The sequence below is a fragment of the Cavia porcellus genome, unplaced genomic scaffold, assembly GCF_034190915.1.
Source record: "Cavia porcellus strain 051 isolate PalLab524CR breed Dunkin Hartley unplaced genomic scaffold, mCavPor4.1 scaffold_6, whole genome shotgun sequence".
Lineage (NCBI taxonomy): Eukaryota > Metazoa > Chordata > Mammalia > Rodentia > Caviidae > Cavia > Cavia porcellus.
In genome coordinates, this window is record NW_026947489.1 from 104,001,293 (window position 1) to 104,024,526 (window position 23,234).

A 23,234-nucleotide genomic window follows, 5' to 3' on the forward strand; every position below is an offset into this window, starting at 1 on the left:
ATAATCATTTAAGCAAAATAGTGTTTCGCCACAAGATATCCTGACATAAAAGCACTTACCATAGTGTCTCTTTCCTTGAAATCTTTGAGTATAACTTCGTATACTGTAGCACCAAACATATCAAGACAATGTAAAACCATTCAAGAGAATGACAGTATTACAGGGTATTTAGAACCAACTATCAGAAAATGAACAATGGTTTCTACATAATCTCCTGGTCTATAAAAGTTTTTGCTTATCACATATAATAAAATCCAATAAGATACAATGTGTTAAGACTGTTGGAGACAGAAGAATAAAACCTTGATCAGCACTAGCTATTATAATGTCTTGTTTTCTCCAAAATAGCTGTTCCTACCATCCAATCTCTGTCTCATTTCTGTTGAGATCTTTTTCTGTCGTTCGTAGTGAGTTTGTCTTCTTCATTTCACTTTCTGCTCCATTCATTGTGGCCTCTCTGCCACTGTTTGTGAAGTCTTGGTATTTTCCTTTTTTAGACTATCTTGCAGTATTCTCTGTAGAGTTGAATTGGTGGTTGCAAATTCCCCTAGTTCCTCTTTATCCTGGAAGCACCTTGTTTTTCCATCTATTTCTAGGGACAGTTGTGCAGGATATATCAATCTTGGCTGGAGGTTATTTTCTTTCAAAGCTTGAATTATTTTCCCCCACGCTCTTTGTGATTTGATGGTTTGTGCCGAGAAGTCTGCTGTAATTCTGATGGGTGTTCCGTTGTAAGTAATGTGTTTCTTGTCTCTGATGGCTTTTAATATTCTGTTCTTATATTGGATTTCTGGAATTTTGATTATTATATGCCTGTGTGTAGCTCTGTTTGGGTTGTAGGTGGCTGGGGTCCTGTATGCCTCATACATATGAGTATCTTTACCTTTGGCTAAATTAGGGAAATTCTCTTGGATTATTTCTGTGAATAGCTTTTGTAGTCCATTTGTTTGTGTCCCTACTTCTTCTTTTATGTTCTTAATTCTTAAGTTATAGATCCTCTTATCATCTTCTAGCCTTTGTATTATTGTTGTTTGTTTTCTTGTTATTTTTAAGAAGTTTTTCACTTCATGCTCCCAAATTACAAATCTGCCCTCCAATTCAGATAATCTATCCTTAGTTTCTTTCAAGCTGTTATGCCAGCTTTCGATGGAGTTTTTAGTTTCCTGGTAATCTCTTTGGACCTGCTTCACGTATTCTATGTTTTTTCTATTTTCTCCATCAAACAATTCTCCCCTTTTTTTCTGTTCTTCCATTCCACCATCTGTTTTTTCTTGGGCAGTGCTTAGCATTTCTCTAACTATTCTACTTATATCTTGCTTTATTTCATTAAGTACTTCATTTTTTTTGTCTTTTTCCTTTTTATTGGTACTGGGGATCGAACTCACATCTGCCTGCTTTCAAGGCAGGTGCTTATGCCACTAAGCTAAACCCCCAGCCCCTAAATACTTCATTTTTAAACTTGTCTATGAGGCTCTGGAGATATCGCTTTTATATCTATTGGTGCCATGTCTGATATTGCATGTTTTCTGTCTTCCTTTGCGTTTCCCTTTCCTGCATCAGTGTTCTCAGGATTGGGGACTGAGGACCCTTTCTTGTTGCTTCGTCAGACAGGCCACAATGAATTGAGCAGAAACTTTTTGTTCCTTCCATACAAGCATATGTAGGAGGCCCAATTTTTTTCTGTTTTTTGGTTACAGTTTGTTTGAATTGCCCCGGCTAGGTGTTCCCGCCCACTGCAGTGTACTAGGGAGACACAGACCTGGGCAGCCTCTGCTGGGCCTGCCCCTCCAGGTCAACCTACGGAAGGCTCACCGATAGGGTGCACCTCCAGGCGCTGAGACCTGGTTTGGGCTAGCCTACTGGGTGTTTGTCAGCGGTGTCATGCAGGTCAGGCACTCCCCATCAATCCCACTTGAGAGGAGGATATGCCACTAATGGCACTGCAGTGTCCTATTCCGGCAAGTCTGCCCAGTCCCAGTATGTCCTTTGCTGGCACCTCCTACTCTATGAAAGGGTCCCCATCCGCTCACTCTCCACAAGTCAATGTAGGGCTGCCTGCTAGTCCCACTCTCAACTCCATTCGCAGATTCCCACTCTCAGAGCTTTCACTTGTCTCTCTTCCTGCCCAGCAGATTTGGACGCAGCAGTGGCAGCAGGAAATTCAAATCACAGCTTCCAATGGCACGGGTTCTAGCTTCCACACTGAGATTTTATCTGTTCCTGTTATAGCACCAGGATTGGATTTCCAGTTAGTTTCTCTTAGCTTAGTTCATTCCTGGATCGGCAGGATGTATCTCCCCTTGCTTAGGACTCCTCGTACTGCACCATTCCTGGATTTTAAGCAGGGTATCTCAGAGAGCCTCCATAGCTGCTGCTATCTATCCGCCATGTTCTTCCGGAAGTTGACCTCATTAACTTTAATTACTTCTGTACTCCAAATACATTGGAAGTAAAGTCTTCAACATATAAATTTGTAAGGGCACACAAAGATTCAGCCCATAAAAGAGGAAATACAAAGAAGAAACAAACAGATAATAGCACAAAACCTTCCTTTTATTGAACTAAGAGAAACTAGTAGTAGGGCTGGGGGTTTAGCTCAGTGTCACAAGTACCTGCTTGGCAAACATGAAGTTGTGAGTTTGATCTCCAGTACCAAAAAAACAGAGAGAACCTGGTAGTAGAAATAAAGCATATTAGCATGTATATTAAAATATTGTATTTTTGAAACATCAAAGTAATTTGGGGAATTACTTGAATGTCCCCTTGTTGAGAATAACTACTTCAAAGATAATGATACATAGTGTACTAACTATTGCTATTCTCCTATATTCTTATGAAGTTTTGTTTTATTTTTTTCGTAAAATAAAGATAGGAAATTAGAAATAACCAGAGAAATGGACATTTTGCCTTTTTGAGACAGTCTTACTATGCAGTTCAGACTGGGCTTGAGCTCACTTTGTAACCCAGGCTGGTCTCAAACTCACAATTCTCCCACCTCAACCTCAAGTGCTGCTATTATAGGCCTGAGCCACCCCCCACACACACACAATCCCTCCTCCTGGGTGAAATAGGCATTTTGAAAAAAGCAGGATTTGAATAAGCTCTAAAAGAATGGATAAGATTTAAATCACCAGAGATTAGAAAGAGGAATTTCAAGTGGAATAAACAGTTTAACTGATGTCATGAGATTGAAAAAATAGAAAATTGTTCAGCCCACAGCATTCAGCTCTCGCACCAGTATCGTCTCTAAGAATGAATAGTACCAAGGAAGTCAAGAAACAGAGAATGTGATCATATTATTTAGTACCTTGTAAAATGTCCATTTCTGACTGTAGCACTCTACTAACTAGGGGTCTGATCTTGGTTATGTTTCTTTATTTCTATCTAGCTCAGTATCCCCATGTGTCAATTTTAAAAAATTGTCTCTAATTTTGTTCCAATATTGCTGCTTCTATGCTTCAAGAAAACTAAGTTTTAAGAAGTTTTACATGTATATACCTGTATGCTTTCATATTGTGCTATAACCAGCAGATCCGCAATTTTTGCAAGTATTAGATAATAGGCAGGAAAACCTACTGCCATTTATGTAACTTGCATTTGAGTTTCTTCCTCCACTCCGTGAGTTGAGAACTTTACTCAGCATGTTCCAAGTACCCAAATGTGAACTCTTAGGAAAGGTTAATCACGGAAAATGTGTGCTTATTCAACCTTGTTCAGTCCCTTTTCCAACTTCACTGGCTTTCAAACTTTGTCTTACTTTTGACTTCCAGTTTCCCTCTTAACTGCTCTTTCTCAACAACCTTGACTCCTATCATACTCCATTATGAATAGCTTTGTAGAGTTTTCTCCCAACTTGCAGTAATATTTGTTTTTAATAGGAACTTGGCATTAAACTATGGAAGTGAATACAAATAGTAAAATTCTAGACATTAGTAAATAGAAGATAGTGAGGAAAAATAAAAGAGGTAGATTTTGTAGTTTTTTGGGTTTTTTTGGTTTTTTTTGTTTTTTTTTAATCCTCAGAAGTAGGAAATAACCCTGTGGAGCTAAAAAAATCAACTCCTATCCTAGAACAGTTTAATGTACCTTTATAGTTTTTATTCTTAGCACTGGACTTGTCTTGCTTATTTTTAACCAGATAATTATTACTGTTAATTTATTTTCTAGAATTTTAGGTATAATTGTTGGCTTACTCATCCAAACACTTGGACAACTTTGAATAAGTCTGTATAACTCAAAATATGATAATTCTTTTTCCTGGGATATGGCTTTGAGCTAAACAGCTTGTTCCTCGTGTTGGAAGCTCAAGTTGTTTTGTTTTGTTTGTTTGTTTGTTTGTTTGTTATTTTTATTTTTGTTCAGAGACAAAGTCTTGTTCTGTATTCCAAATTGGCCTTGAACTCACAATCTAACCCAGATTGGCCTCAAACTCACAGCAATCCTCCTATCTCAGCCTTCCCAGTGCTGGAATTATAGGCATGTAGTACCACGCCTAGCTAGAGGCTCAATTTTAATGCCTTTCCAAAATAAATAAACAGAATTCAATTTTAAGAACTGTTTTTCTCAAAAATAAAGTATTTCTCAAGAAATAGATTTTTCTTCCCTTGCTATATATAGTCACCTTACAATACTGTTTTTTCTTCTTAAAAGTAAGTTGATTTATTTCTATCAGATATACATACTAGTGAAGATGGGGGTTTTTTCATAGTAAATTTAACTGGGAGCTTAGGTGACTCCTCTGAGAACGTTCTGAAGCTCAGAAATGTTACTAAGCCCAAAGCCAGTATTTATTGCTCTGTGGCCTCCACTTCATTGTCTGCCACAGCTTCAAAATAAAGCCTTTAGAAAATGTAGGCACTGAAATAACAGTTACAGTTTAAATGCATCCACAGTTGACTATGCCATAGATACAAACTACAACTTAAGTATTTGGTCATTGACATATCTTAAGTTACTAAGTCAAAGCATTAATGAAATTTGGGCCCCAAGATACTGATTTTGGGTTTTTGTTGTTGTTGTTGAGTTTTTTGGTACCGGGAATCAAAGATGTTGATCTTTTTTGTTTATAGGAAATCCTTTTGAGATCTTGCTTTTTGTAACTGATAGTTTTTTTTAATTCTTTGGAAAAGTTTATTAGATGGAAACTAAGGAAGGAAGAAATGTGTTACCAAATTATGATTCAGTTGTGCTATGGTTTCTGGCTTATCTAGTAAGAAGTAGGAAATAACATAAGAACTGTTAAAAACTAAAAGACTCCCTTAAAATCAGAGGTTTTTAGGCATTTTTTGTTTTTATTAGTACATATTTATAGTACATGATTACATTCATCATGGGGAGCTAGTACATATACATAATATAGCTTAATTCTTTTTACTTCACCATCTCTTCTTCCTCCACCCCCCCAAAATCAGAGCTTGCTAACCATGTTTTTCCTCCAAGCTCTCCTTGTTGTTAGAATATTCTTGTAGATGGTAAATATCTCATCTCTACACGTTCAGTATTTGAACAATAAGATTTAATCACACAGGAAAAAAAAATATACTTTTCTATGAGATTGACTATTCTCATTTTTATGCCAATATAGTAGTACAGCACATTTGGAGCTAGACGATTACAGCCATATTTTCAAGTACCTGCCTTCCTGACTGCTCAGGCAAATTTCTAAAACTGTTACCCAGAAGGTACTTCCATATTCCAGAGATATCCATGATGTCCCATGGGCTTTCTGCTATTGTACTCTGTTCTTATACAATTATGTAACTGTCTCCATTACTTCCTTGAGTCCCTGGATGCTGCTGCTGTTTACTGAATACATACTAAGTGCCATGTGCTATACTGAGATATTGGACCTTCCAACCATCATAGGATAGAGCTATAAAAGTTCGCAACAGTACAACAAAATCTTCTTAGCTTTGCTTACGCAGTCTACCATCTGAATTGTTAAGACTGTGGTGAATGACTGCAAATATCATTTATGACCATGAGCTAATATTTTTATACTGTACTAATTATCTCCTTAAACCTTTATGACAAATTACATAAATTACTTTTTAATAAATGTTTCAGCTCACTGAAAAGACTCCCCAAATCCTACAAAGGTGGTTTTTCTTTCATCTCAGATAAAGTGATATCCAATATTGTTTGGTATCAACAAACCCATTTTTAGAGTGCCCACTCTATTATTTTTATCCAGGCACAATATTAGTACAGAAATGAGTCGCTTTAGCATATATACTGTTTTGCATAAAATAACCTCTTTGCTACTCCATCTCTGGAATCTGCCTATCCAATGAGGTTTAAGCACTGGAACCAGTAGTTACCAATCCTTCTTTCATCCTTTTTATTTTACTGCCTTTTTATAAATATTTACCCTCTAACTAGTTTTAAGATAACTTACTTACAATACTGCATTACTCCAAAAAGAATTGAGTACATACAAAAAAAACAAAGAGAGGAAAGTGTATGACATCTACTTTGAACAATAAAGGCTTAGAGAACAGCCTTTTGTGAGTCAAATTTCAATTAAATAGATAACTTTTTAGAAATGTATTGGAAGAGGTAAGAGATTGAGGCCGAGTTAAAGAATTTCTTATCACCAAAACTTTATAATACTGTAACATAATTAATTTGATTTTTTAAATTAATCTAAATTTTAACCCTGAACATTTCTTGTTTTTTTTAATCTATTTTCTATTTTTTTTTCATTTCTTTTGGTACCAGGAATCAAACTGAGAGCCTTGTGCTTGCTAGACAGATGCTATGCCACTGAGCTGCATCTCCAGCCCTAAATCTCAAATGTTTCATTTCAAACCACATAGCTAGAAGTCTTATTTTGTACTGCTTTCTTGACTTGTTAGGTATTATGAAGATAAAATCAGCCAGACGTTCTCTGTGAGGATTTTTTTTAGGACTTTCAGTCTGTAGATTCTTTCATTCAGAAAGTAAGCAGTAGATTGGTCTTTTAATTTGAAAATCCAGGCCATTCGGTTCTGGAAAAATTGAAATATTCTCATTTCATTTATTTGATTATTTTATCCTCTTAGTTTTCTGTTTGTCTTTCTGGAACTCCTATTAGTTATTAATAAGACTAACACTCTAACTGTTCCAAACATTTCATTGTGAAATTTTTCAGAAAAATTCAAGACATTTTACAATCTATATCCATATACCTACCATTTAGTTGTACATTAATATTGTTTCTATCTTGCCTTTATACATATCTATTCATCCATTGGTCTGTCTTATTTTTTACATGTCACAGTAATTATAAATACCATATGATAATTTCAGTACTTCAAAATTTATATCATTTACTAGAGTTTATAACTAGAATATAATAAAATTTGTGTTCTCTTCTCTTGAGGTGAAATTTATGTAAAGTAAATGTTAAAAGCTACTAACAATCAAGTTAGCAAACATTACCAAAATCAAGATAGCAAATATAAACATAACCGCCAAAGAGTTGCTTGTGCCCTACTTTATGTTTTCCCCCATCTGAAGCTTCTGCTTCCCTCCACCAGTTCCCAAGTAACAGCTGATCTGCCTTCTGTCACTACAGAACAGTTTGAACTTTCTAGAATTATATAAATGTAATTATGAAGTATTGTGATCTCTGAAGTACGTCTAGGCCCTACTAAGTGGCACTGAAACCATTAATCAAAAGTTGATGGTTAAGCTGTGTGATAATATTCATGTACCAGTGTTTGTTATAGCAAAAGTTAGAAATAACCCAAATATTCATCAACTGAAATAAGGAATTACTATACATTCAAACAGTGGAATTCCATATAGATAATTGTACAGTGATTGAAAAATTAGATTCTCTAGCCAAACTGCCTGGGTTTGAATCTCAGCTATGGCTGTGCCACTTTTTATTAATGTTCTTATAGGCAAGGTACTTAATTTATTTGTGTCTCAGTTTCCTTGGTTTTAAATAGAGAAAAGCCAGGTTTGGTGGCCACTGTACATCTGAGCTTTTTAGAACTTGAGGCAGGAGAAGCACTTGAACCCATGAGTCTGAGACCAATCTGAGCAACATAGCAAAAAGTTCATCTCAAAAGGGGGACCAGGTGAGGAGTGATTGTGTTTATCTCTGTGAGTCATAAAATTGCTGTGGGAATTAAGAGTTGATAAATAGTCATAGTGAAGAAATCCTCAGCAATTTAGATAATCTCTGCATTCTTAATTATTCTTTAATACCATTACATGTTTGTGAAATGAATCCTCCCTGTTAACTTTCTCTCCTGAAATCTACTTTGTCTCTGAACTACCTAATTGGAAACTTTGGCCTGGGGAACGAACATGTCTTGCCAGGCAAGATTCAGGCAGTGTCTTCAAGCTTATGTTCTTAAACTTTTTCCTATGACCATCTCCTCTGGTCCCTCAGATGATTGTGTCCATTTAACTGTCTTTGAATCTGGTCTGTTGTTTGGTGAGCCCCATGAGTTTATTCTCCATATCCTGTCCCACGCTGGGTTTCCTTTGAAAACTTTGTGGAAAATGAGTGGCATTGCTTAATCTAGTACTTTCAGAACTATTTTTTCTAGGTAAGGAAAGAAATCAACACATTCTTAAAAGTCTCATAAAAGTGCATGGCAAAATATCACTTGTTTCTTTAGGAAGGAATCATAAAAGTTATTATGAAGGGGCTGGGGATTTAGCTCAGCGGCATAAGCGCCTGCCTTGCGAGCAGGCAGTCGTGAGTTCGATCCCTGGTACCGATAAAAAGGAAAAAGACCAAAAAAAAAAAAAAAGTTATTATGAAATGTAAAATAAATATCATTGCCAGAATTGGAGGGAAAAAGAGATACCATTTGACCACAGCAGTCCCTACTACAGCAATCAGTGTGGATTGAATCTCATCTTGGTGCAAAATAAAAGATCAGAAAACTAGCCTATGGCAGTTTGAGAAACTATTTTGGGAAGTTTTTGCTTCCAACCAGAGGAGTAATTAGAATCCTGAGATAGTTTTATCCACACATGATTATTTTCTGTTTACTAAAACTGCTGCTATTATCACAGGTTATACTGAATCTGAAACCCTAGAAAGTCTTCATTATGTCTTTCTTTCCATAATTACATTGCAGTTTCATTTTGTGGAATACCTTAATTTTTATATACAGTGTAACAGAAAACCTTATTGCTGTTCCTATTTCACCTACCCATCTTGCTGTGTGACCTTAGACAAATCTATTCTTCTATAGCATCTATCAAATGAACAATGAAGACATCATTATTTGTCTTACCACCTACTTAATAGCCCAACTAGACTGCAGAGCTCTCCATTTTTGCAATTTCTATGTAAAACCGTGATGAAATCCAGGTGAAATAAGATGTTCCTGCCCTCTTCTGGTTCTGAGAGCACTCCTACCCATCCAAATGGAGGGTTCCTCTTATTCATAACTGAGCACATACTAAGAAACCAGAAAGAAAAGAAGACAAATTTCATGTTCAAAAACAGTGTTTTAAATGTTTGTGTATTAAAGATTTCTTATGTATATATCACTTATAGCTGTCTTGCCACCAAAAATATTTATCCTATTCTTTCTATAATTCCCACCTAATAAACAGATTCACTTTGTTTTGTTCAGTTTTTCTGCATTGGAATATATATGGTCCCTTTTGTAGGAAAGTTTTTGCATATTTTCGTTTGTGAATAAACAGGAAGATAATGTCAACTGGTATGTGTCAAGGAAAAGAATATGCAGCATTAGTGAAAAAAAGTTGAAGGAGAAAGTCATGGCTTCATCACACCCTCAGATTCTTGTAGAACTCTGTCAAATTTTAATGAGATTTATAATTAATTAGGGATTTTTGGTGTATAGATTATCCTAAAATGATTTATGAGAAACTGAGAAGGATTTATTAAGAATTCAGTTTTTCTCAACTCATCTGTATTAGCTTCAGGACTCTAAAATTTTTAGAACTGCTATTCATTATGTTTGCTCTGCATTTATAACATGCAGTACCACCTCTGACTATACTCATGAGAAAGGCAGTTGAGAAATAGCCCTTTTTTAAAACACCTTTCAACATAGGCCTGTGTAGTGCTTCTGACATAATTATTACTCCTTAGAAAGAAGGACTAAAATGAAAAGAGAACAATGTGTAATCTACATCCCAACTATCTTTATGCAAAGTATAGAAGGAACAAGTGATTCACAATGCATGTAACTTCTGCTCCCACATAGAACCATTTTTATCCATGATTTCTCATAGATAATAGAAACTTAAGGCTTAAATGAGCAGAAGAGAGTTCAAAACCAGCAGGGAACCTTATGTACTTTCCATCAGGGAACTCCTCATTTTTTGCTTTTAGGTCAGTGATGGAGAACCTTTTGGAGTGATACAAAAAGCCCACTGCAGCACAGGTGACATAGGCTCACTCCAACTGTTGTAGGTCATCCCTAACTTATAGCCATTTAACAGGTAGAAATAGGGTCATAGCTAGTTACTCAGCAGCAGTTCTCAGCCCTTTATTGAAAGAGACTTATACTTTCACCTAGCATACACAGCATACAAACACCTTTACAGACTAAAGTCATAGCTATCTTTCTGCTAAAAAGTACTGTATTTCATAGTATGCCTGGTAACTATTCTAGCTTTAGGTTTAGTATACATATATTAACTATATAATATTTATCAAGTATCTTATACATTTGTTGCATGTCCCTAAGAAATGAACTGACTTTTCTTTCATAGTTGTTATGTGTATAATTTTAATAATAATCTTCAGTCTCTGACATTTGAAGAAAATTCAGCTTACTAAATTTTTTCAAAAGAAAACTTAATCACTAACTTTAGTTCTACCCACAAAAAACAAATAAACTCAATTCCAAAAAATAAAATGGGCTGAGAAAGGTCTATCTTTTGAAAATTTTACCTGCTATTTACTGAGAAATAATGAAGTAAAAATTTTTAAGCATTCTTAATTTTAGAAATAAAAGCAGTGGCTGTGGAAGATAACTCAAGTCATTAACTGAAATTTGACAATGTGATTTATCTCTAAAATTTTAAAATGCATTGTTCCATAAAGTCTTATAGGATATTTCATGGTAAAATAAATACTAACTTTTGAGAGACAAAATTCTAAGGGTAGGGGAACACAGCAATACTAACTTATAATTTATTTTCTGGTTTGTTTTTAGTTCTTTTTTGGAAGATAAAACAGCAGGAACCAAGCAAACTTTGGATCTGAAACCTACTCAGACCTATTTCTACCACTTATATAATTTCTAGGCAGCCTTAGGCAATTGCTTAAACTTCCACAAAACTTTTCTTTTCCTTAATTTTTAAGATATTAATGTTCATCTTTTTTATGGAATTGATGTTTTTTAATTTTTTTTTTAAAAAGAATACAAGGAAAATAGAACAAAGCAAATCAGAACAGAACAATGCAAGCAACACAGGACTTCACAACAATACAACAGGATGTCAACAGTGGCTAACATGATGTCTCTTGTTTTCTTTGAAATAATTGACCATACCTTCACACACAACAATATCAAACATAACAAAATAGTATAAAACCAATCAAAAGAATGAAAGCATTACAGGACTTCAAAACTAGATAACAGGAAATGAACAATGGCTACTATAGTATCTCACTTTCCTCAAAAAATGTTGTGTTACTGTCACACATAATAAAATGAAATACAACACAACAGATTAGAACCAATCAAAACAAAAGCATGATAGGACTTCAAAACAAGATGATAGAAAGTCAGCAATGGCTACCATAATATCTCGTTTTCTTCACAATAACTGTTCATACTATCACACATAAAAAAAATCAAACAAAAGAGTAAAACCAGTTAAATGAATGAATTATAAGATTTCAAAACAATATAATAGGAAACCAACTATGATTACCATAATACATCCCATTATGTTCAAAATAGCTGCCCATACTATCAGACAAAGTAAAATCTAACAAAACAAGATAGAACAAAGCCAAACCTAACAAAATTGTGAAAACAATATAAGAATTCAAGACAAAACAATAAGAAATTAACAGTAGTTACACCTTTCCCTCACAGGTGTTTCCTCCCCTATCATTCTTCCAATAACTATTTTCCTTCTGTTTCTTATGCTAGGGTTCACTCATATGCTTTCACTCATATATTTCACCCATGAACATGATCTCCAGTTGCATCCCTTTACCTTACAAGACCCTCAAGATTATTCTACTTTATAGCTAGGTTGCTTTCCACTGCATGAAATAACATATCTTTATTCATTCTGCAGTGATGAGCAAGTTACTCTCCTTTTTTCCTCTGGTCTCCTGCCATGTGGAACAATTGTTTTCTCTTCTTTGATTTTCAGTCTCTGAATTTCCTTTCCAGTTAAATGTGTTTCTTGTATACAGTATATCAGTGGATCTTGTTTCTTGATCCACTCTCCCTGTGTTTCTTTTCATTGCTAATGTGAGGCCATCTACATAACCAGCATACATTGGTTGTCTCTGCCATGCTATCCTCCTGTTGCTGGCCCTCCACTTTTCCCCTTCACTGACAATTGCCTATCTCGTTTGATGATCCTCCTCTGCTGCTGTTCCTGGAACCATGGTCATCTTTATCTCTCTCTAGAATATTATTTAACACTGTCTGTAGGGTTGGCTTGGTAGTCATAATTTCCTTCAGTTGTTCTTTATCATGGAAGTATCTTATTTTTCCACTAATTTTGAAAGATAGTTTTTCAGGGTAGATCAATCTGGGTTGGAAGTTTTTTTCTTTAAGGATTTGAAACACTTCACTCCAAACTCTTCTTAACTAGATGGTTTGTGCTGATAAGTCTGCTGTGATTCTGATTGGTTTTCCTTTATAGGGGATCTGTTTCTTTTCTCTAACAGCTTTTAATATTCTGTTCTTATGCTGAATTTATGGCTTCTTAATTATTATACATCTGGGGGTACATTTACTTTCGTTATGGCTAGTTGGAGTCCTATATGCCTCACTTACCTGTATGCCAGATCCATTTCCCATGTTTGGGAAGTTTTCTGATATTAATTCTGTAAATACCCTTTTGATTTCATTTGGGTTGATCCCTGCTTCTTTACTGATACCTGTCACTCTAAAATTGTGCTTCTTTGCATCATCTTGCAGCCATTGACTTGTTATTTCCTGATTCCTTATTTTTAAGAGAGCTTTCCTTTCATAATTGCTAGTTGCAATCCTGTCCTCAAGGTTTGAAAATCTATCTTCAGTCTCTTTCAAGCAGTTTTGCCAGCTTTCAATTGACTTTAATTTAATCTGTTCTGTGCATTGTAATTCCTTTCTATATTTATTCAAGGTTTCCATCATTTTCCTATGCTCCTCTTTTTTAATCTATGTCTTCTTTAGATATACTAAGCAATTTTTTCATTATGTTTGTGATTTCTTCTTTTACCTGAAACATTACTTCTAATTTGATTGCTTTTACAATCTCACGAAGTACTTCGGTTGTATCCTCTCAGAGATTCTGGGTGTGTGACTTCCATTTTATTCCATAACTGTATCTCCCAAACTTGTCCTACGTGGGCTGGAGGTCTGAGAATGCCTTTTGCTCCTTCGTCTTGGGTTCCTCACAATAAGCTAGTTTTGCGGCTCTGGGCACTTCCCATGATGGCTGCCCCTCCTAATGGGACAGGTACCTGTGTTCCTCTGACCCCAAATGTACAGGAAGAGGAAGGTACCAGGACTTGGGGCAGGCTTCTCTAGACTGTGCAGCTACACTGGGGCTTCCTCATTGATCAGGGGCGCATGGAGGCGGGGCTGCTTTTCTTAGCCTGTGTGTCTACAATAGGACTCCTACAATGGTGGCAGGCACACAGGGATGTGTTTATCTGATTCTTCTGGTGGGTGATGGCTGCCCAAAGGTGCCCAAGGGCCTCCACTGGTGGCCTGTAGGTGCACAGGGCTTACCTGGCTTCCTGTCCCTGCTCCTACTGGCTGCCCAGGAAGGAAGCTTCTTGTTGCAGCGCCCAGCAGGTGGAGGTGGATCCGTCTGACTCTCTCTGCCCACAATGGCTGCCAATAGGAAGGAGCCTTCCAATGGCAGCACCTGGCAGGTGGAGGCAGAGCTGCCTGGTTCTCTGTGCCCACACTGGCTGCCCACAGGAAGTGGTCTTCTGGTGGTGGCAGCCAGCAGACAGAGGCAGATCTTCTAGCTCTCTCTGCCCACACTGACTGTCTACCTTCTGGTGGCAGCACCTGGCAAACAGATGGATCTGCTGATTCTCTCTGCCTGTGCTGGCTGCCCGCAAGGAAACCGCCTTCTGGTGGTGGCACCTGGCAGACAGAGGCAGATCTGCTGGCTCTCTCTGCCCACACTGGCTATCCATAGGAAGGTGCCTTCCTGTGGCGGGGCCTCTTAATGCTCATCTTGTAAGACTTCAGTATTAATTATATATACAAAAATATATATGACGTATCTACCAAGTGCCTACAGTTTGTTTTCCTTCCTTCTGTTAAATATCTCGTAAGTTTATTCTTACTCAGACCCCCTGAAGAAAGTCCAAGAAGAATTTGGTTTGTGGTTTCCTTCCCATACCTAAATCTGGTTACCACAAAATGCTCTTGAAGCCCAGAAAAGTCTTCCTGTGTGTATGTGACAGTAGCCATGGTGGGGAGGTAATGAGCTAGAAGTAGTGGCAAGCAAGTGGCACATGTGCTGCTTTATCACTGAAAGCTTGAAAAGGTTTGCCGTCGCTGGGTTAGGGTGAGGAATAGGGCAGGTGTAATTCCTTCAGCCATAAGCTCAACATTTGCTCTTATTTATTTATAAAGCTGAAGTATAAGTTCACTGACATTGCCAGGGTTTTTTATGTACTCTAAAATCAAATCAAATAAATTATAAATTATTAGGAGTTTTATGTTTAGATCTTAATGAATTTTATTGTATGTCCTAATTATGACTGTTACAATGCCTACTGTATGTGTACAGTACAGTGCTAGGTACTTTTTATATATTCTCCAATTCACGAAGTAATATTTTTGACTCCTAAGCTGTTGCTAAAATGCCCATTTTGATATTATAACTGAGACACTAAAGGATTTGATGGCAAGCCCAAGATTGCCAGTTAAAAATGAGTAAGATATTACCCGGGCATGGTGGCTCACACCTGTGATTACAGCACTCAGGAGGCCGAGGCAGGAGGATTGTTACAAGTTGCAGACCAGCCTGGGCTACAAAGTGAGCTCAAGGCCAGCCTGGACTGCATAGTGAGACCCTGTCTCAAAAAGACAAAAAAAAAAATAATGAGTAAGATGCTGATCACTAAGAGTTGAGAGAAATCCTTTAATCACTTGTATGACTTTATGAACTGTCATAACTCTGCCAGCCCAATGGTGATAGATATTTGTACTCTCACAGAAACTTGCTCCTGGAGTCAACCAGTTTGCTTACACCTGCGTACAGGATCATCCCATTTGGACAAATCAGCAGTTTTGGGAAACAACTTTTTACAGTGCAGTGCAAGAACAAGTCCGCTCCTTGTATCTTTCAACAAAAGAAGACAATCATGCTCCATATCTAAAACACAAGGTAAGAGAAAAGAAAAATCCTTGTGTAAGACTAGGATTCTTCTCACTGTAAAGAAAGCTTTTCCAGATACAGGTGAATCTAACCCTTCCCACTAGTATATTTGAGTTTAATTTAGGGAACCCAAAGGTAAATATTTTTCTTTTGTTGCTTTCTGACATTATATTTTTCTGTAATAACTTCTTAATACAGTTCATTTCCACTAGAATTATTTCATTATATTTAATAAGTAACAATTCCTGGGAAACAGTTAATAGAAAACTGAACATAAGGAACAAACCTAAAAGTATAGCTAGGTGCAAGTATCATGCAACTTACTTCCTTAAAGAAATACTAATTGACTCTAGGGCAGAGGATGATATAGCTCAGTGCCATAGAGTACTTACCTAGCATGTGCAAGGATCCAAGTTAAGGAAAGAGAAGATAATTAACTTTAAAATAGTTGTAGCTGGGCATGGTAGTGCACGCCTATAGTCCCAGCACTTGGGAGGCTGAGGCAAAAAGACCACTGTGAGTTCAAGGCTAATGTTGAACCGGGCTACAAAGTGAGTTTAAGGCCAGCCCGAACTGCATAGCGAAACCGTCTCAAAAAGACCAAAAAAAAAAGAGAGAGAAAGAAAGAAAGAACAAAAGAAAAAGAAAAATTCAGTAGATCTGCTCCAAAGTATGCAGGCAATAGATATAGCTCTTTCTGTTTATATTTTAATAGCATTTTTTAAAGAAATATTTAAAATCAAAAGAATTATTCTTAGTTTAAAAATATTCTAACGTAGTAAAATGTCATTTACTAGCTGTTTGATCTTAGACAAGATATGTTACCTCTTTGTTCTGTTGCATCATTGCTAAAATAAATGAATAGATACGATTATTATAAGATTTTAATTTCTCACATGTAAAAGCTCATTACAGAGTACCTAGGTAATATTAAATAAAAGGTGTTGAAAATGATCACCCTCATGAATTAAACTTAAAACAGCCTAAAAGACTAATTATTGGTACTGACAAGTAATTTTTAATTGTGTGCTAAGTGAATACATCATTGATAAGCCTTTCCATGATCTTCCATTTTAAATTGTTTTATGTAAGATAAATGATCCTAAACATCTACAAAAACACCGTCAAATATTTTTATGCTTTATATTATTTTAAACATATTATTATGTGATAAGAACAAGACCCTTAATAACATGCAGCATTAATATCTGTCTGATATTCTAAATTGTTATTGTACAGACAAGTATAACTTGTTTGCTTAATTTAAATATACCAAATGTACTTGACTAAGAGGTAACTTGTAGCAGAGTAAAAATTATTAGACTGAAGTCATACTGCAGAAGTAATTGTGCTGTCAATCTGTTTTTGATAGTTTCTTAAGAAACTATAATGCTAACATCCTATATCTCAAGAACATTCATAAAGCAATCCTGTGGCAAACTCTGTGTCCTCCATTCTAAAGAAGTCTGTATTTGAGTCCTGTCTAGGTACAAATATGACATAGGTATTCCAGTTCTTCACATGGTTCTACTGAAAACTTATTGAACTGGGGAGTGTAGGGAACCAACTAGGTTTTTGCTTTATGGTGCTCGTTAGATTTTTTTTTAATGTGTTTTCATTTTTGGTGATACAAGTACTTCATGTTTTCATGATTCTCAATATAATCAATTTTAATATATTTACCCTATAGTATATGCTAATAAAATATGCAGAAACATAGAATATTCCTAAGAGAGCACCTATACTTTAAAAATCATCCATGTTTTTGAAGTTTATTTGAGTGATGGGTTCTCTCCTTTGTCTTGTGTTTCCTTTTTTCAGGATAAGCTTTCTGATGACCAGTATCAAGAGAAGACCGCCATGGACCTGGCGGCTGAGCAGCTTCGCCTTTGGCCCACTCTGAACAAATCAACTCAGCAAGAATTGGTGCAACATGAAGAAAGCACTGTCTTCAGTCAGGCCATTCACTTTGCAAATCTTATGGTCAACTTACTGGTTCCACTAGACACAAGTAAAAACAAGCTCCTGAGAGCGTCAGCACCAGGTGACTGGGAGAGTGGAAGCAACAGCATTGTCACAAACAGGTACAGAAATGTGGGTACATGAGACCCTCTTCCTACAGTTTCAGGACCAGAGTTTTGGCTTAGCAAAAAATGCAAAACATTTTGGGCTAAAATTGCTGTACATATTTCAAAAATTAACCATTTTCTCCATCTTCATTTTTGCACAGCTCTTCTGTATTAAAAGACCTTCATTTCATCCCACTATTCTTAACTTCTTCCCATGTATTTTCTCTTTCATGACCTAATTTTCCAGAAGTCTCACCTACTACTGCTCCATCCCTTGAGTCACATTCTGCTAAAGCAATTTATAGAAAGCATTCTGAAAAAGTTGTAGTGAACTCTTATCTTGCCAGTGTTTCGTATGCCTCCTTTTCCTCAGCTTATTTTTGGAATTTAGCTAATCATGTCCTCAATGATGCCTTCTTCTCTGTGCACCAATGACTTCCTTCCTGTTTCACTGAGATAAAATCCAGAGTCTTTACCATGACCCACAAAGCCCAACATGATCTGTGTCCTGGCAGTGGCTTTGACCTGGTTTTCTATCATTTTCCATCAACCGTCATGTTCCAACTGCTAATGCCTTCTCATATATACGCCAAGCACAATCCTGCCTCAGTGCTTTTGTACTTGTTATTGCCTCAATCTGGAATACTCTGAAATACTCAAAGGATCATTCTCTTACTTGATTGAGGTTTCTTTGTTTCTTTTTACTTTTATTTATATTAAAACAGCTTTTTAATTATGTAGTTTTATTGGTACATTTTAGATACATATAACAATAACATTCATCATATGAAATTTGTACCTGTACATATGTCTTGATTCTTTTTCCCCTTTTCCTCCCTTCCCCTTCAATTCCTCTTCCCCTCCTTATTTACAAAAGGATTGATTCCATTTTTTTCTTTTTATTATCATTGTTTCCTTTTTCATAAAGGCTGATCACTTCTTGTTTTTTTTTTTTTATCGGTACCAGGGATCGAACTCTTGACCACCGGCTTGCAAGGCAAGTGCTTATGCCGCTGAGCTAAATCCCCAGCCTTCTCTACCTTTTTCCTCCCTTCTCACTAGTTCCCTTTCCCATTTTCTTCCTATTTCACAATATCTGTTACACATTTTACCCCTTAGGTTCCCTTTCTTTTTCTCACAGCAAGGAGACTATACAATATTTACATGTGTCCAATTTATTTCACTTAAGAGCATGGTCTCAAAGTGCATCCATTTACTTAAAAATATCTCAGACTTAGCCTTCTTTATGGCAGGGTAGTACTCCACTGTATTAAAAAAAACCCACATCTTCTTTATCCATTCATTGGTTGATGGGCATTTGGGCTGTTTCCAACATTTAGCTTTTACATATTTTGCCGCTATAAACATGGGTATGGTACGATGCTTTGAATTCTTCAGAGAAGATACCAAGAAGGAAAAGAGCTGGGTCAAATGGAGCCTCTACTTTTAATTTTTTGAGGAATCACCACACTAATTTCCACAGTGGTTGCACCAGTCTACACTCTACCAACAACAGAGAAAGGTTCCTTTTTCCCCACAGTCTCACCAGCATTTGTTATTGGTTGATTTCTTCATAATAGCCAGCCCCTCTGGAGTGAAATAGAATCTCAGTGTTGTTTTAATTTGCAACTCTTGAATGATGTAATGTTGAACATGCTTTATATATATTTATTATTAATTTGTACATCTTTATCTGAGAAGTGTGGATTCATCCCATGCCTATTACATTGGGGAGGGGTCTGATTTTTTTTCAGATCTTTATGTATTCTAGATATTAGTCCTTTGTCTGAGGAACAACTGATAAAAATTTTTTTTCCATGCTGTGGGTTGTCTCTTCAATCTGTTAGTGGTTTCTCTTTCTGTTCAAAAACTTTTTATTAAGATGAGTCCCAATTGTTGACTCTTTGTTATATTTTCTGTGTGATCATGGTTTTGTTTGTAAAGTCTTTGCCTACACCTGTGTCTTGAAGATTTCTACCTATTCTCTCTTCTAACAGGTTTAGTGTTTTGGGTTTAATACTAAGATCTTTGATCCATTTTGATTTTAGTTTACTGCATGATGAGACACATGGGTCTAATTTTATTCTGTGGTATGTGGAAAGCTGTTTTTTCCAGAACTGTTTATTGACACAATTATCTTTCTTCCAGTGAAAATGTTTGGCCCCTTTGTTAAAGATATAGTGACTGAATATGTTTGGACTTGTTTCTGCATCTTCTAGTCCGTTCCATTGATCTGTGATCTCTTTTTGGCACTAACATGCTGTTTTTATCACACTAACTCTGTAGTACCATTTCAGATCAGACATTGTGTTACTCTCTCCCTTGCTTTTGTTGCCCAGGATTGCTTTGCTATTCTAGATCTCTTCTGGCTCAAAATGAATTTTAGGATTGTTTTCGCTAATTCTGTGAGGTATGCTATTGGTATTTGATTGAGATCACATTAAATCTATGTAACAATTTTGGGAATATGGCCATTTTCGTTCTGTTGGTTCCTCTTACCCAAGAACAAGAGATATCTCCATTTTCTGTTATCCTCTTCAGGCTCCTTTTCCAGAATTCTGTAGATTTCAATGTAGAGATCTTTTACTTTGTTAGACTGATTCTTTACTTCCTTTGTTAGATTGATTCCTCAGTATTTCATTTTTTGGGTGCTATCATGAAAAGTGTGATTTTCCCTAATTTCTCTCTCAATGAGTTTATTTTTCTACAAGAATACTACTGATTTTTGAGTGTGGACTTTGTATCCAGCTAAGTAACTGAATTTGGTTATTAAGCCTATAAGTCTTTAGTGAAGTTTTGAGAGTCTTCTATATAGAATATCATGTCATTTGAAAGTAGTAATAATTTAACTTTTTCGTTTCCTGTCTTTATTCCTTGTATTTCTTTCTGTTGTCTAATTACTCTGGATAATGTTTCTAGAATGATACTCAAGAGGTGTGGGTATAGTGAACAACGTCTTTTTTTTTTTTTTTAACATCTTTGTCTTGTTCCTGATTTTAGAGTGAAAGCTTTCAGGTTTTGACCACTTACTATAATGTTGGCTGTTAGTTTGTCCTAGATGCCTTTTATCAAATTGAGATAGACCAGCTATTCCAATTTTCTATAGAGTTTATAATCATGAATGGGTGTTGGACTTTGTGGAATTCTTTTGCTGCATCTACTGAGATGATCATATGGTTTTTGTCCTTAATTCTCTTGATATGGTGCATTACATTTATTGATTTGCATATGTAGAACCATCCCTTTATCTTTGGGATAAATGTACTTTGTTATGGTGTATAGTGTTCTTGATGATTTGCTGCATTGTTTGCTAGTATTTTATTGAGGATTTTTACATCAGTATTTGTTAGAGAGATTGATCTGTATCTATCTTTTTTGGTTGAATCCTTCTCTGGTTTTGGGATGAGGGTAATGATTGTTTTCAGGAGTGAGTCTGGGACTACTGTTTCCCTTTCAGTTTCATTAAAGAGACTGAGGAGTAATGGCAGTAGATCCTCTCTAAATTTCTTGTACCACTCAGCTGTGTATCCATCAGGACCAGGGCTTTTTGTTGGTAGGCTTTTAATTACATCATCAATTTCATGAATTGATACTGGGTTATTTAGGATCTTTATGTCTTCTTTTTTATTTTAAAGGGTATAAAACAAAACAAAACAGTGGTAAATCCATAATAGGTACTATATTGCATATCATTATTCTCTAAGTAGTTGCTCAGAGGACTGGCTTTAGGCTTGCAAAGTCAGTCAAATAATACAAATGTTAAGTTGTTTCTTTACTTCACTTGTTACCATCTCAGCCTGTGTTCCTCTGAATCAGCTCCTAACTTACAAGGAGTTGAGGAGGGGAGGTGGCAGTTCTTCTCTCCCAGCCCATGTGCTGGCTGTCCCCATCACCCGGTGGTGGGGGAGAGGGGAATGGCCTCCTTCATGTTTCTCCCCAGCCAGCAAGGCCACTGTTGGCACACAGAGTGCTGCCTACCTTCCTTCTTGTTTCTCCTTGGCCAGCAGAGCTACCACTGGCCTATATCTTCTTCCTTTTTTTAATTTAAAGAAAAAAATAAAAAAGGGTTGAAATAATACAGAATTTCAAAAAATATTAACAGCAAGAGATCACTAGTTGACAAATTACATATTGTCTTCTTAGAAATATTGTCTTCTTAGAAATGTTCAAGTTACAAAATCAAAGTAGATAGATATGCTCAAACATTGACAGTGCAAACCATTTTGTTCAATGATCCAATGAAAACTTAGTAATATAGTCCATCTATCTTACACACTTAAACATACATACAGTTATATCCTTTAGATCACTTTCCTTCCCTTTCATTTTTACAATATCTGTTATACATTTTGGCTCTTATTACTCTTTCAGTTTTTATTATTATTTTTTACACTAGAGAGACAACGTGATATTTATAAATGTGAGTCTTATTTATTTCACTTACGAAGATAGTCTCAAGTTGCCTTCATTTACCTATAAAGGTCTCAAGAACATCTTTTTATAGCTGAGTAATATTCCATTGTATTAAAATACCACATCTTTTTCATCTACTCTGCAGTTGATGGACATTTCAATAGTTTCCAGATTTAGCTATCACAAATTGTGCTGCTATAAAATGGGTGCACATATATTGCTGTGACATGACCTTTTCAGTTTTTCTGGGAAAATACCCAAGAGGGGAATAGCTGGATTGAATCGAACTTCTATCTTAGTGTTTTGAGGTATCTCCATAATGATTTACATAGTGAGTATAACAGCCTGCACTCCCACCAACAGTGGAGAAGTGTTCTTTTTTCCACACAGCCTCACCATTTTTTATCAGTTGATTTCTTGATGGCAGGTATTCTTTCCACAGTGAGAAGAAATCTCAATGCTGTTTTAATTTGCATTTCTCAAATCATGAGTAATGGTGAGCATTTCTTCATGTGTTTATTTACCATTTGTGTATCTTCATCTGAGAAATGTGTGTTTATCTCAGATATCCATTTTTGGAAGGGTCTTTGAATTTGAGGGGCTTGATGTTTTTTAGTTCTTTATATATTCTGGATTTAAGTCCTTTGTTGAGGGATTGCCAGCTATTCTTTCCCATTCTGTGGGTTTTCACTTTGTTGGTGATTTCCTTTGAAGTGCAAAAACATTTTAATAAAATGAGATCCCAGTTGTTGATTCTTTGAAGTATTTCCTGTACGGTGCATTTTGTTCATGAATTCTCTGAATTCTTCCTACTTTTGTGTCTCCAAGATTTCTGCCTACACTGTCTTCCAATAGATTTAGTGTTTCTGTTTTAATATTTAGATCTTTGATCCATTTTGACCTTAGTTTAGTGTATGGTGATAGGCATGAATCTAGTTTCAGTCTTCAGCATGGGGAAAGCCAATGGTTCCAACACCATTTATTAAAGAGGCTATCCTTTCTCCAGTGAAAATGTTTAGCTGCTTTGTCAAATATAACGTGGGTAATTGCCTTTATAGTTGTGTTTGCGTCTTCTAATCTGTTCCACTGATCGTCAGATCTATTTCTTTGCCATTACCATGCTGATTTTTTCACTATAGCATTGTAGTATAGTTTCAAGTCAGGAATTGAGATGCCTCCTGCCTTGCCCTATATCTTCTTGATTCATATTTAGTAATTTGTATGTATCTAGGAATCTGT

The 23,234-nt window shown here is 36.1% G+C and overlaps 1 protein-coding gene across 7 annotated transcripts in view; it reads left to right on the forward strand.

Moving 5' to 3' along the window:
* Positions 1 to 23,234, forward strand: part of Sbf2 (SET binding factor 2) — a 497,072-nt gene that overhangs the window by 367,685 nt on the left and 106,153 nt on the right. For all 7 annotated transcript variants that reach the window (XM_013148062.3, XM_013148064.3, XM_013148063.3 and 4 more), the window contains 2 exons: positions 15,352 to 15,522; positions 17,335 to 17,597. In XM_013148062.3, the coding sequence (XP_013003516.2) occupies positions 15,352 to 15,522; positions 17,335 to 17,597 (434 nt within the window). The remainder of the gene's footprint in view (positions 1 to 15,351; positions 15,523 to 17,334; positions 17,598 to 23,234) is intronic.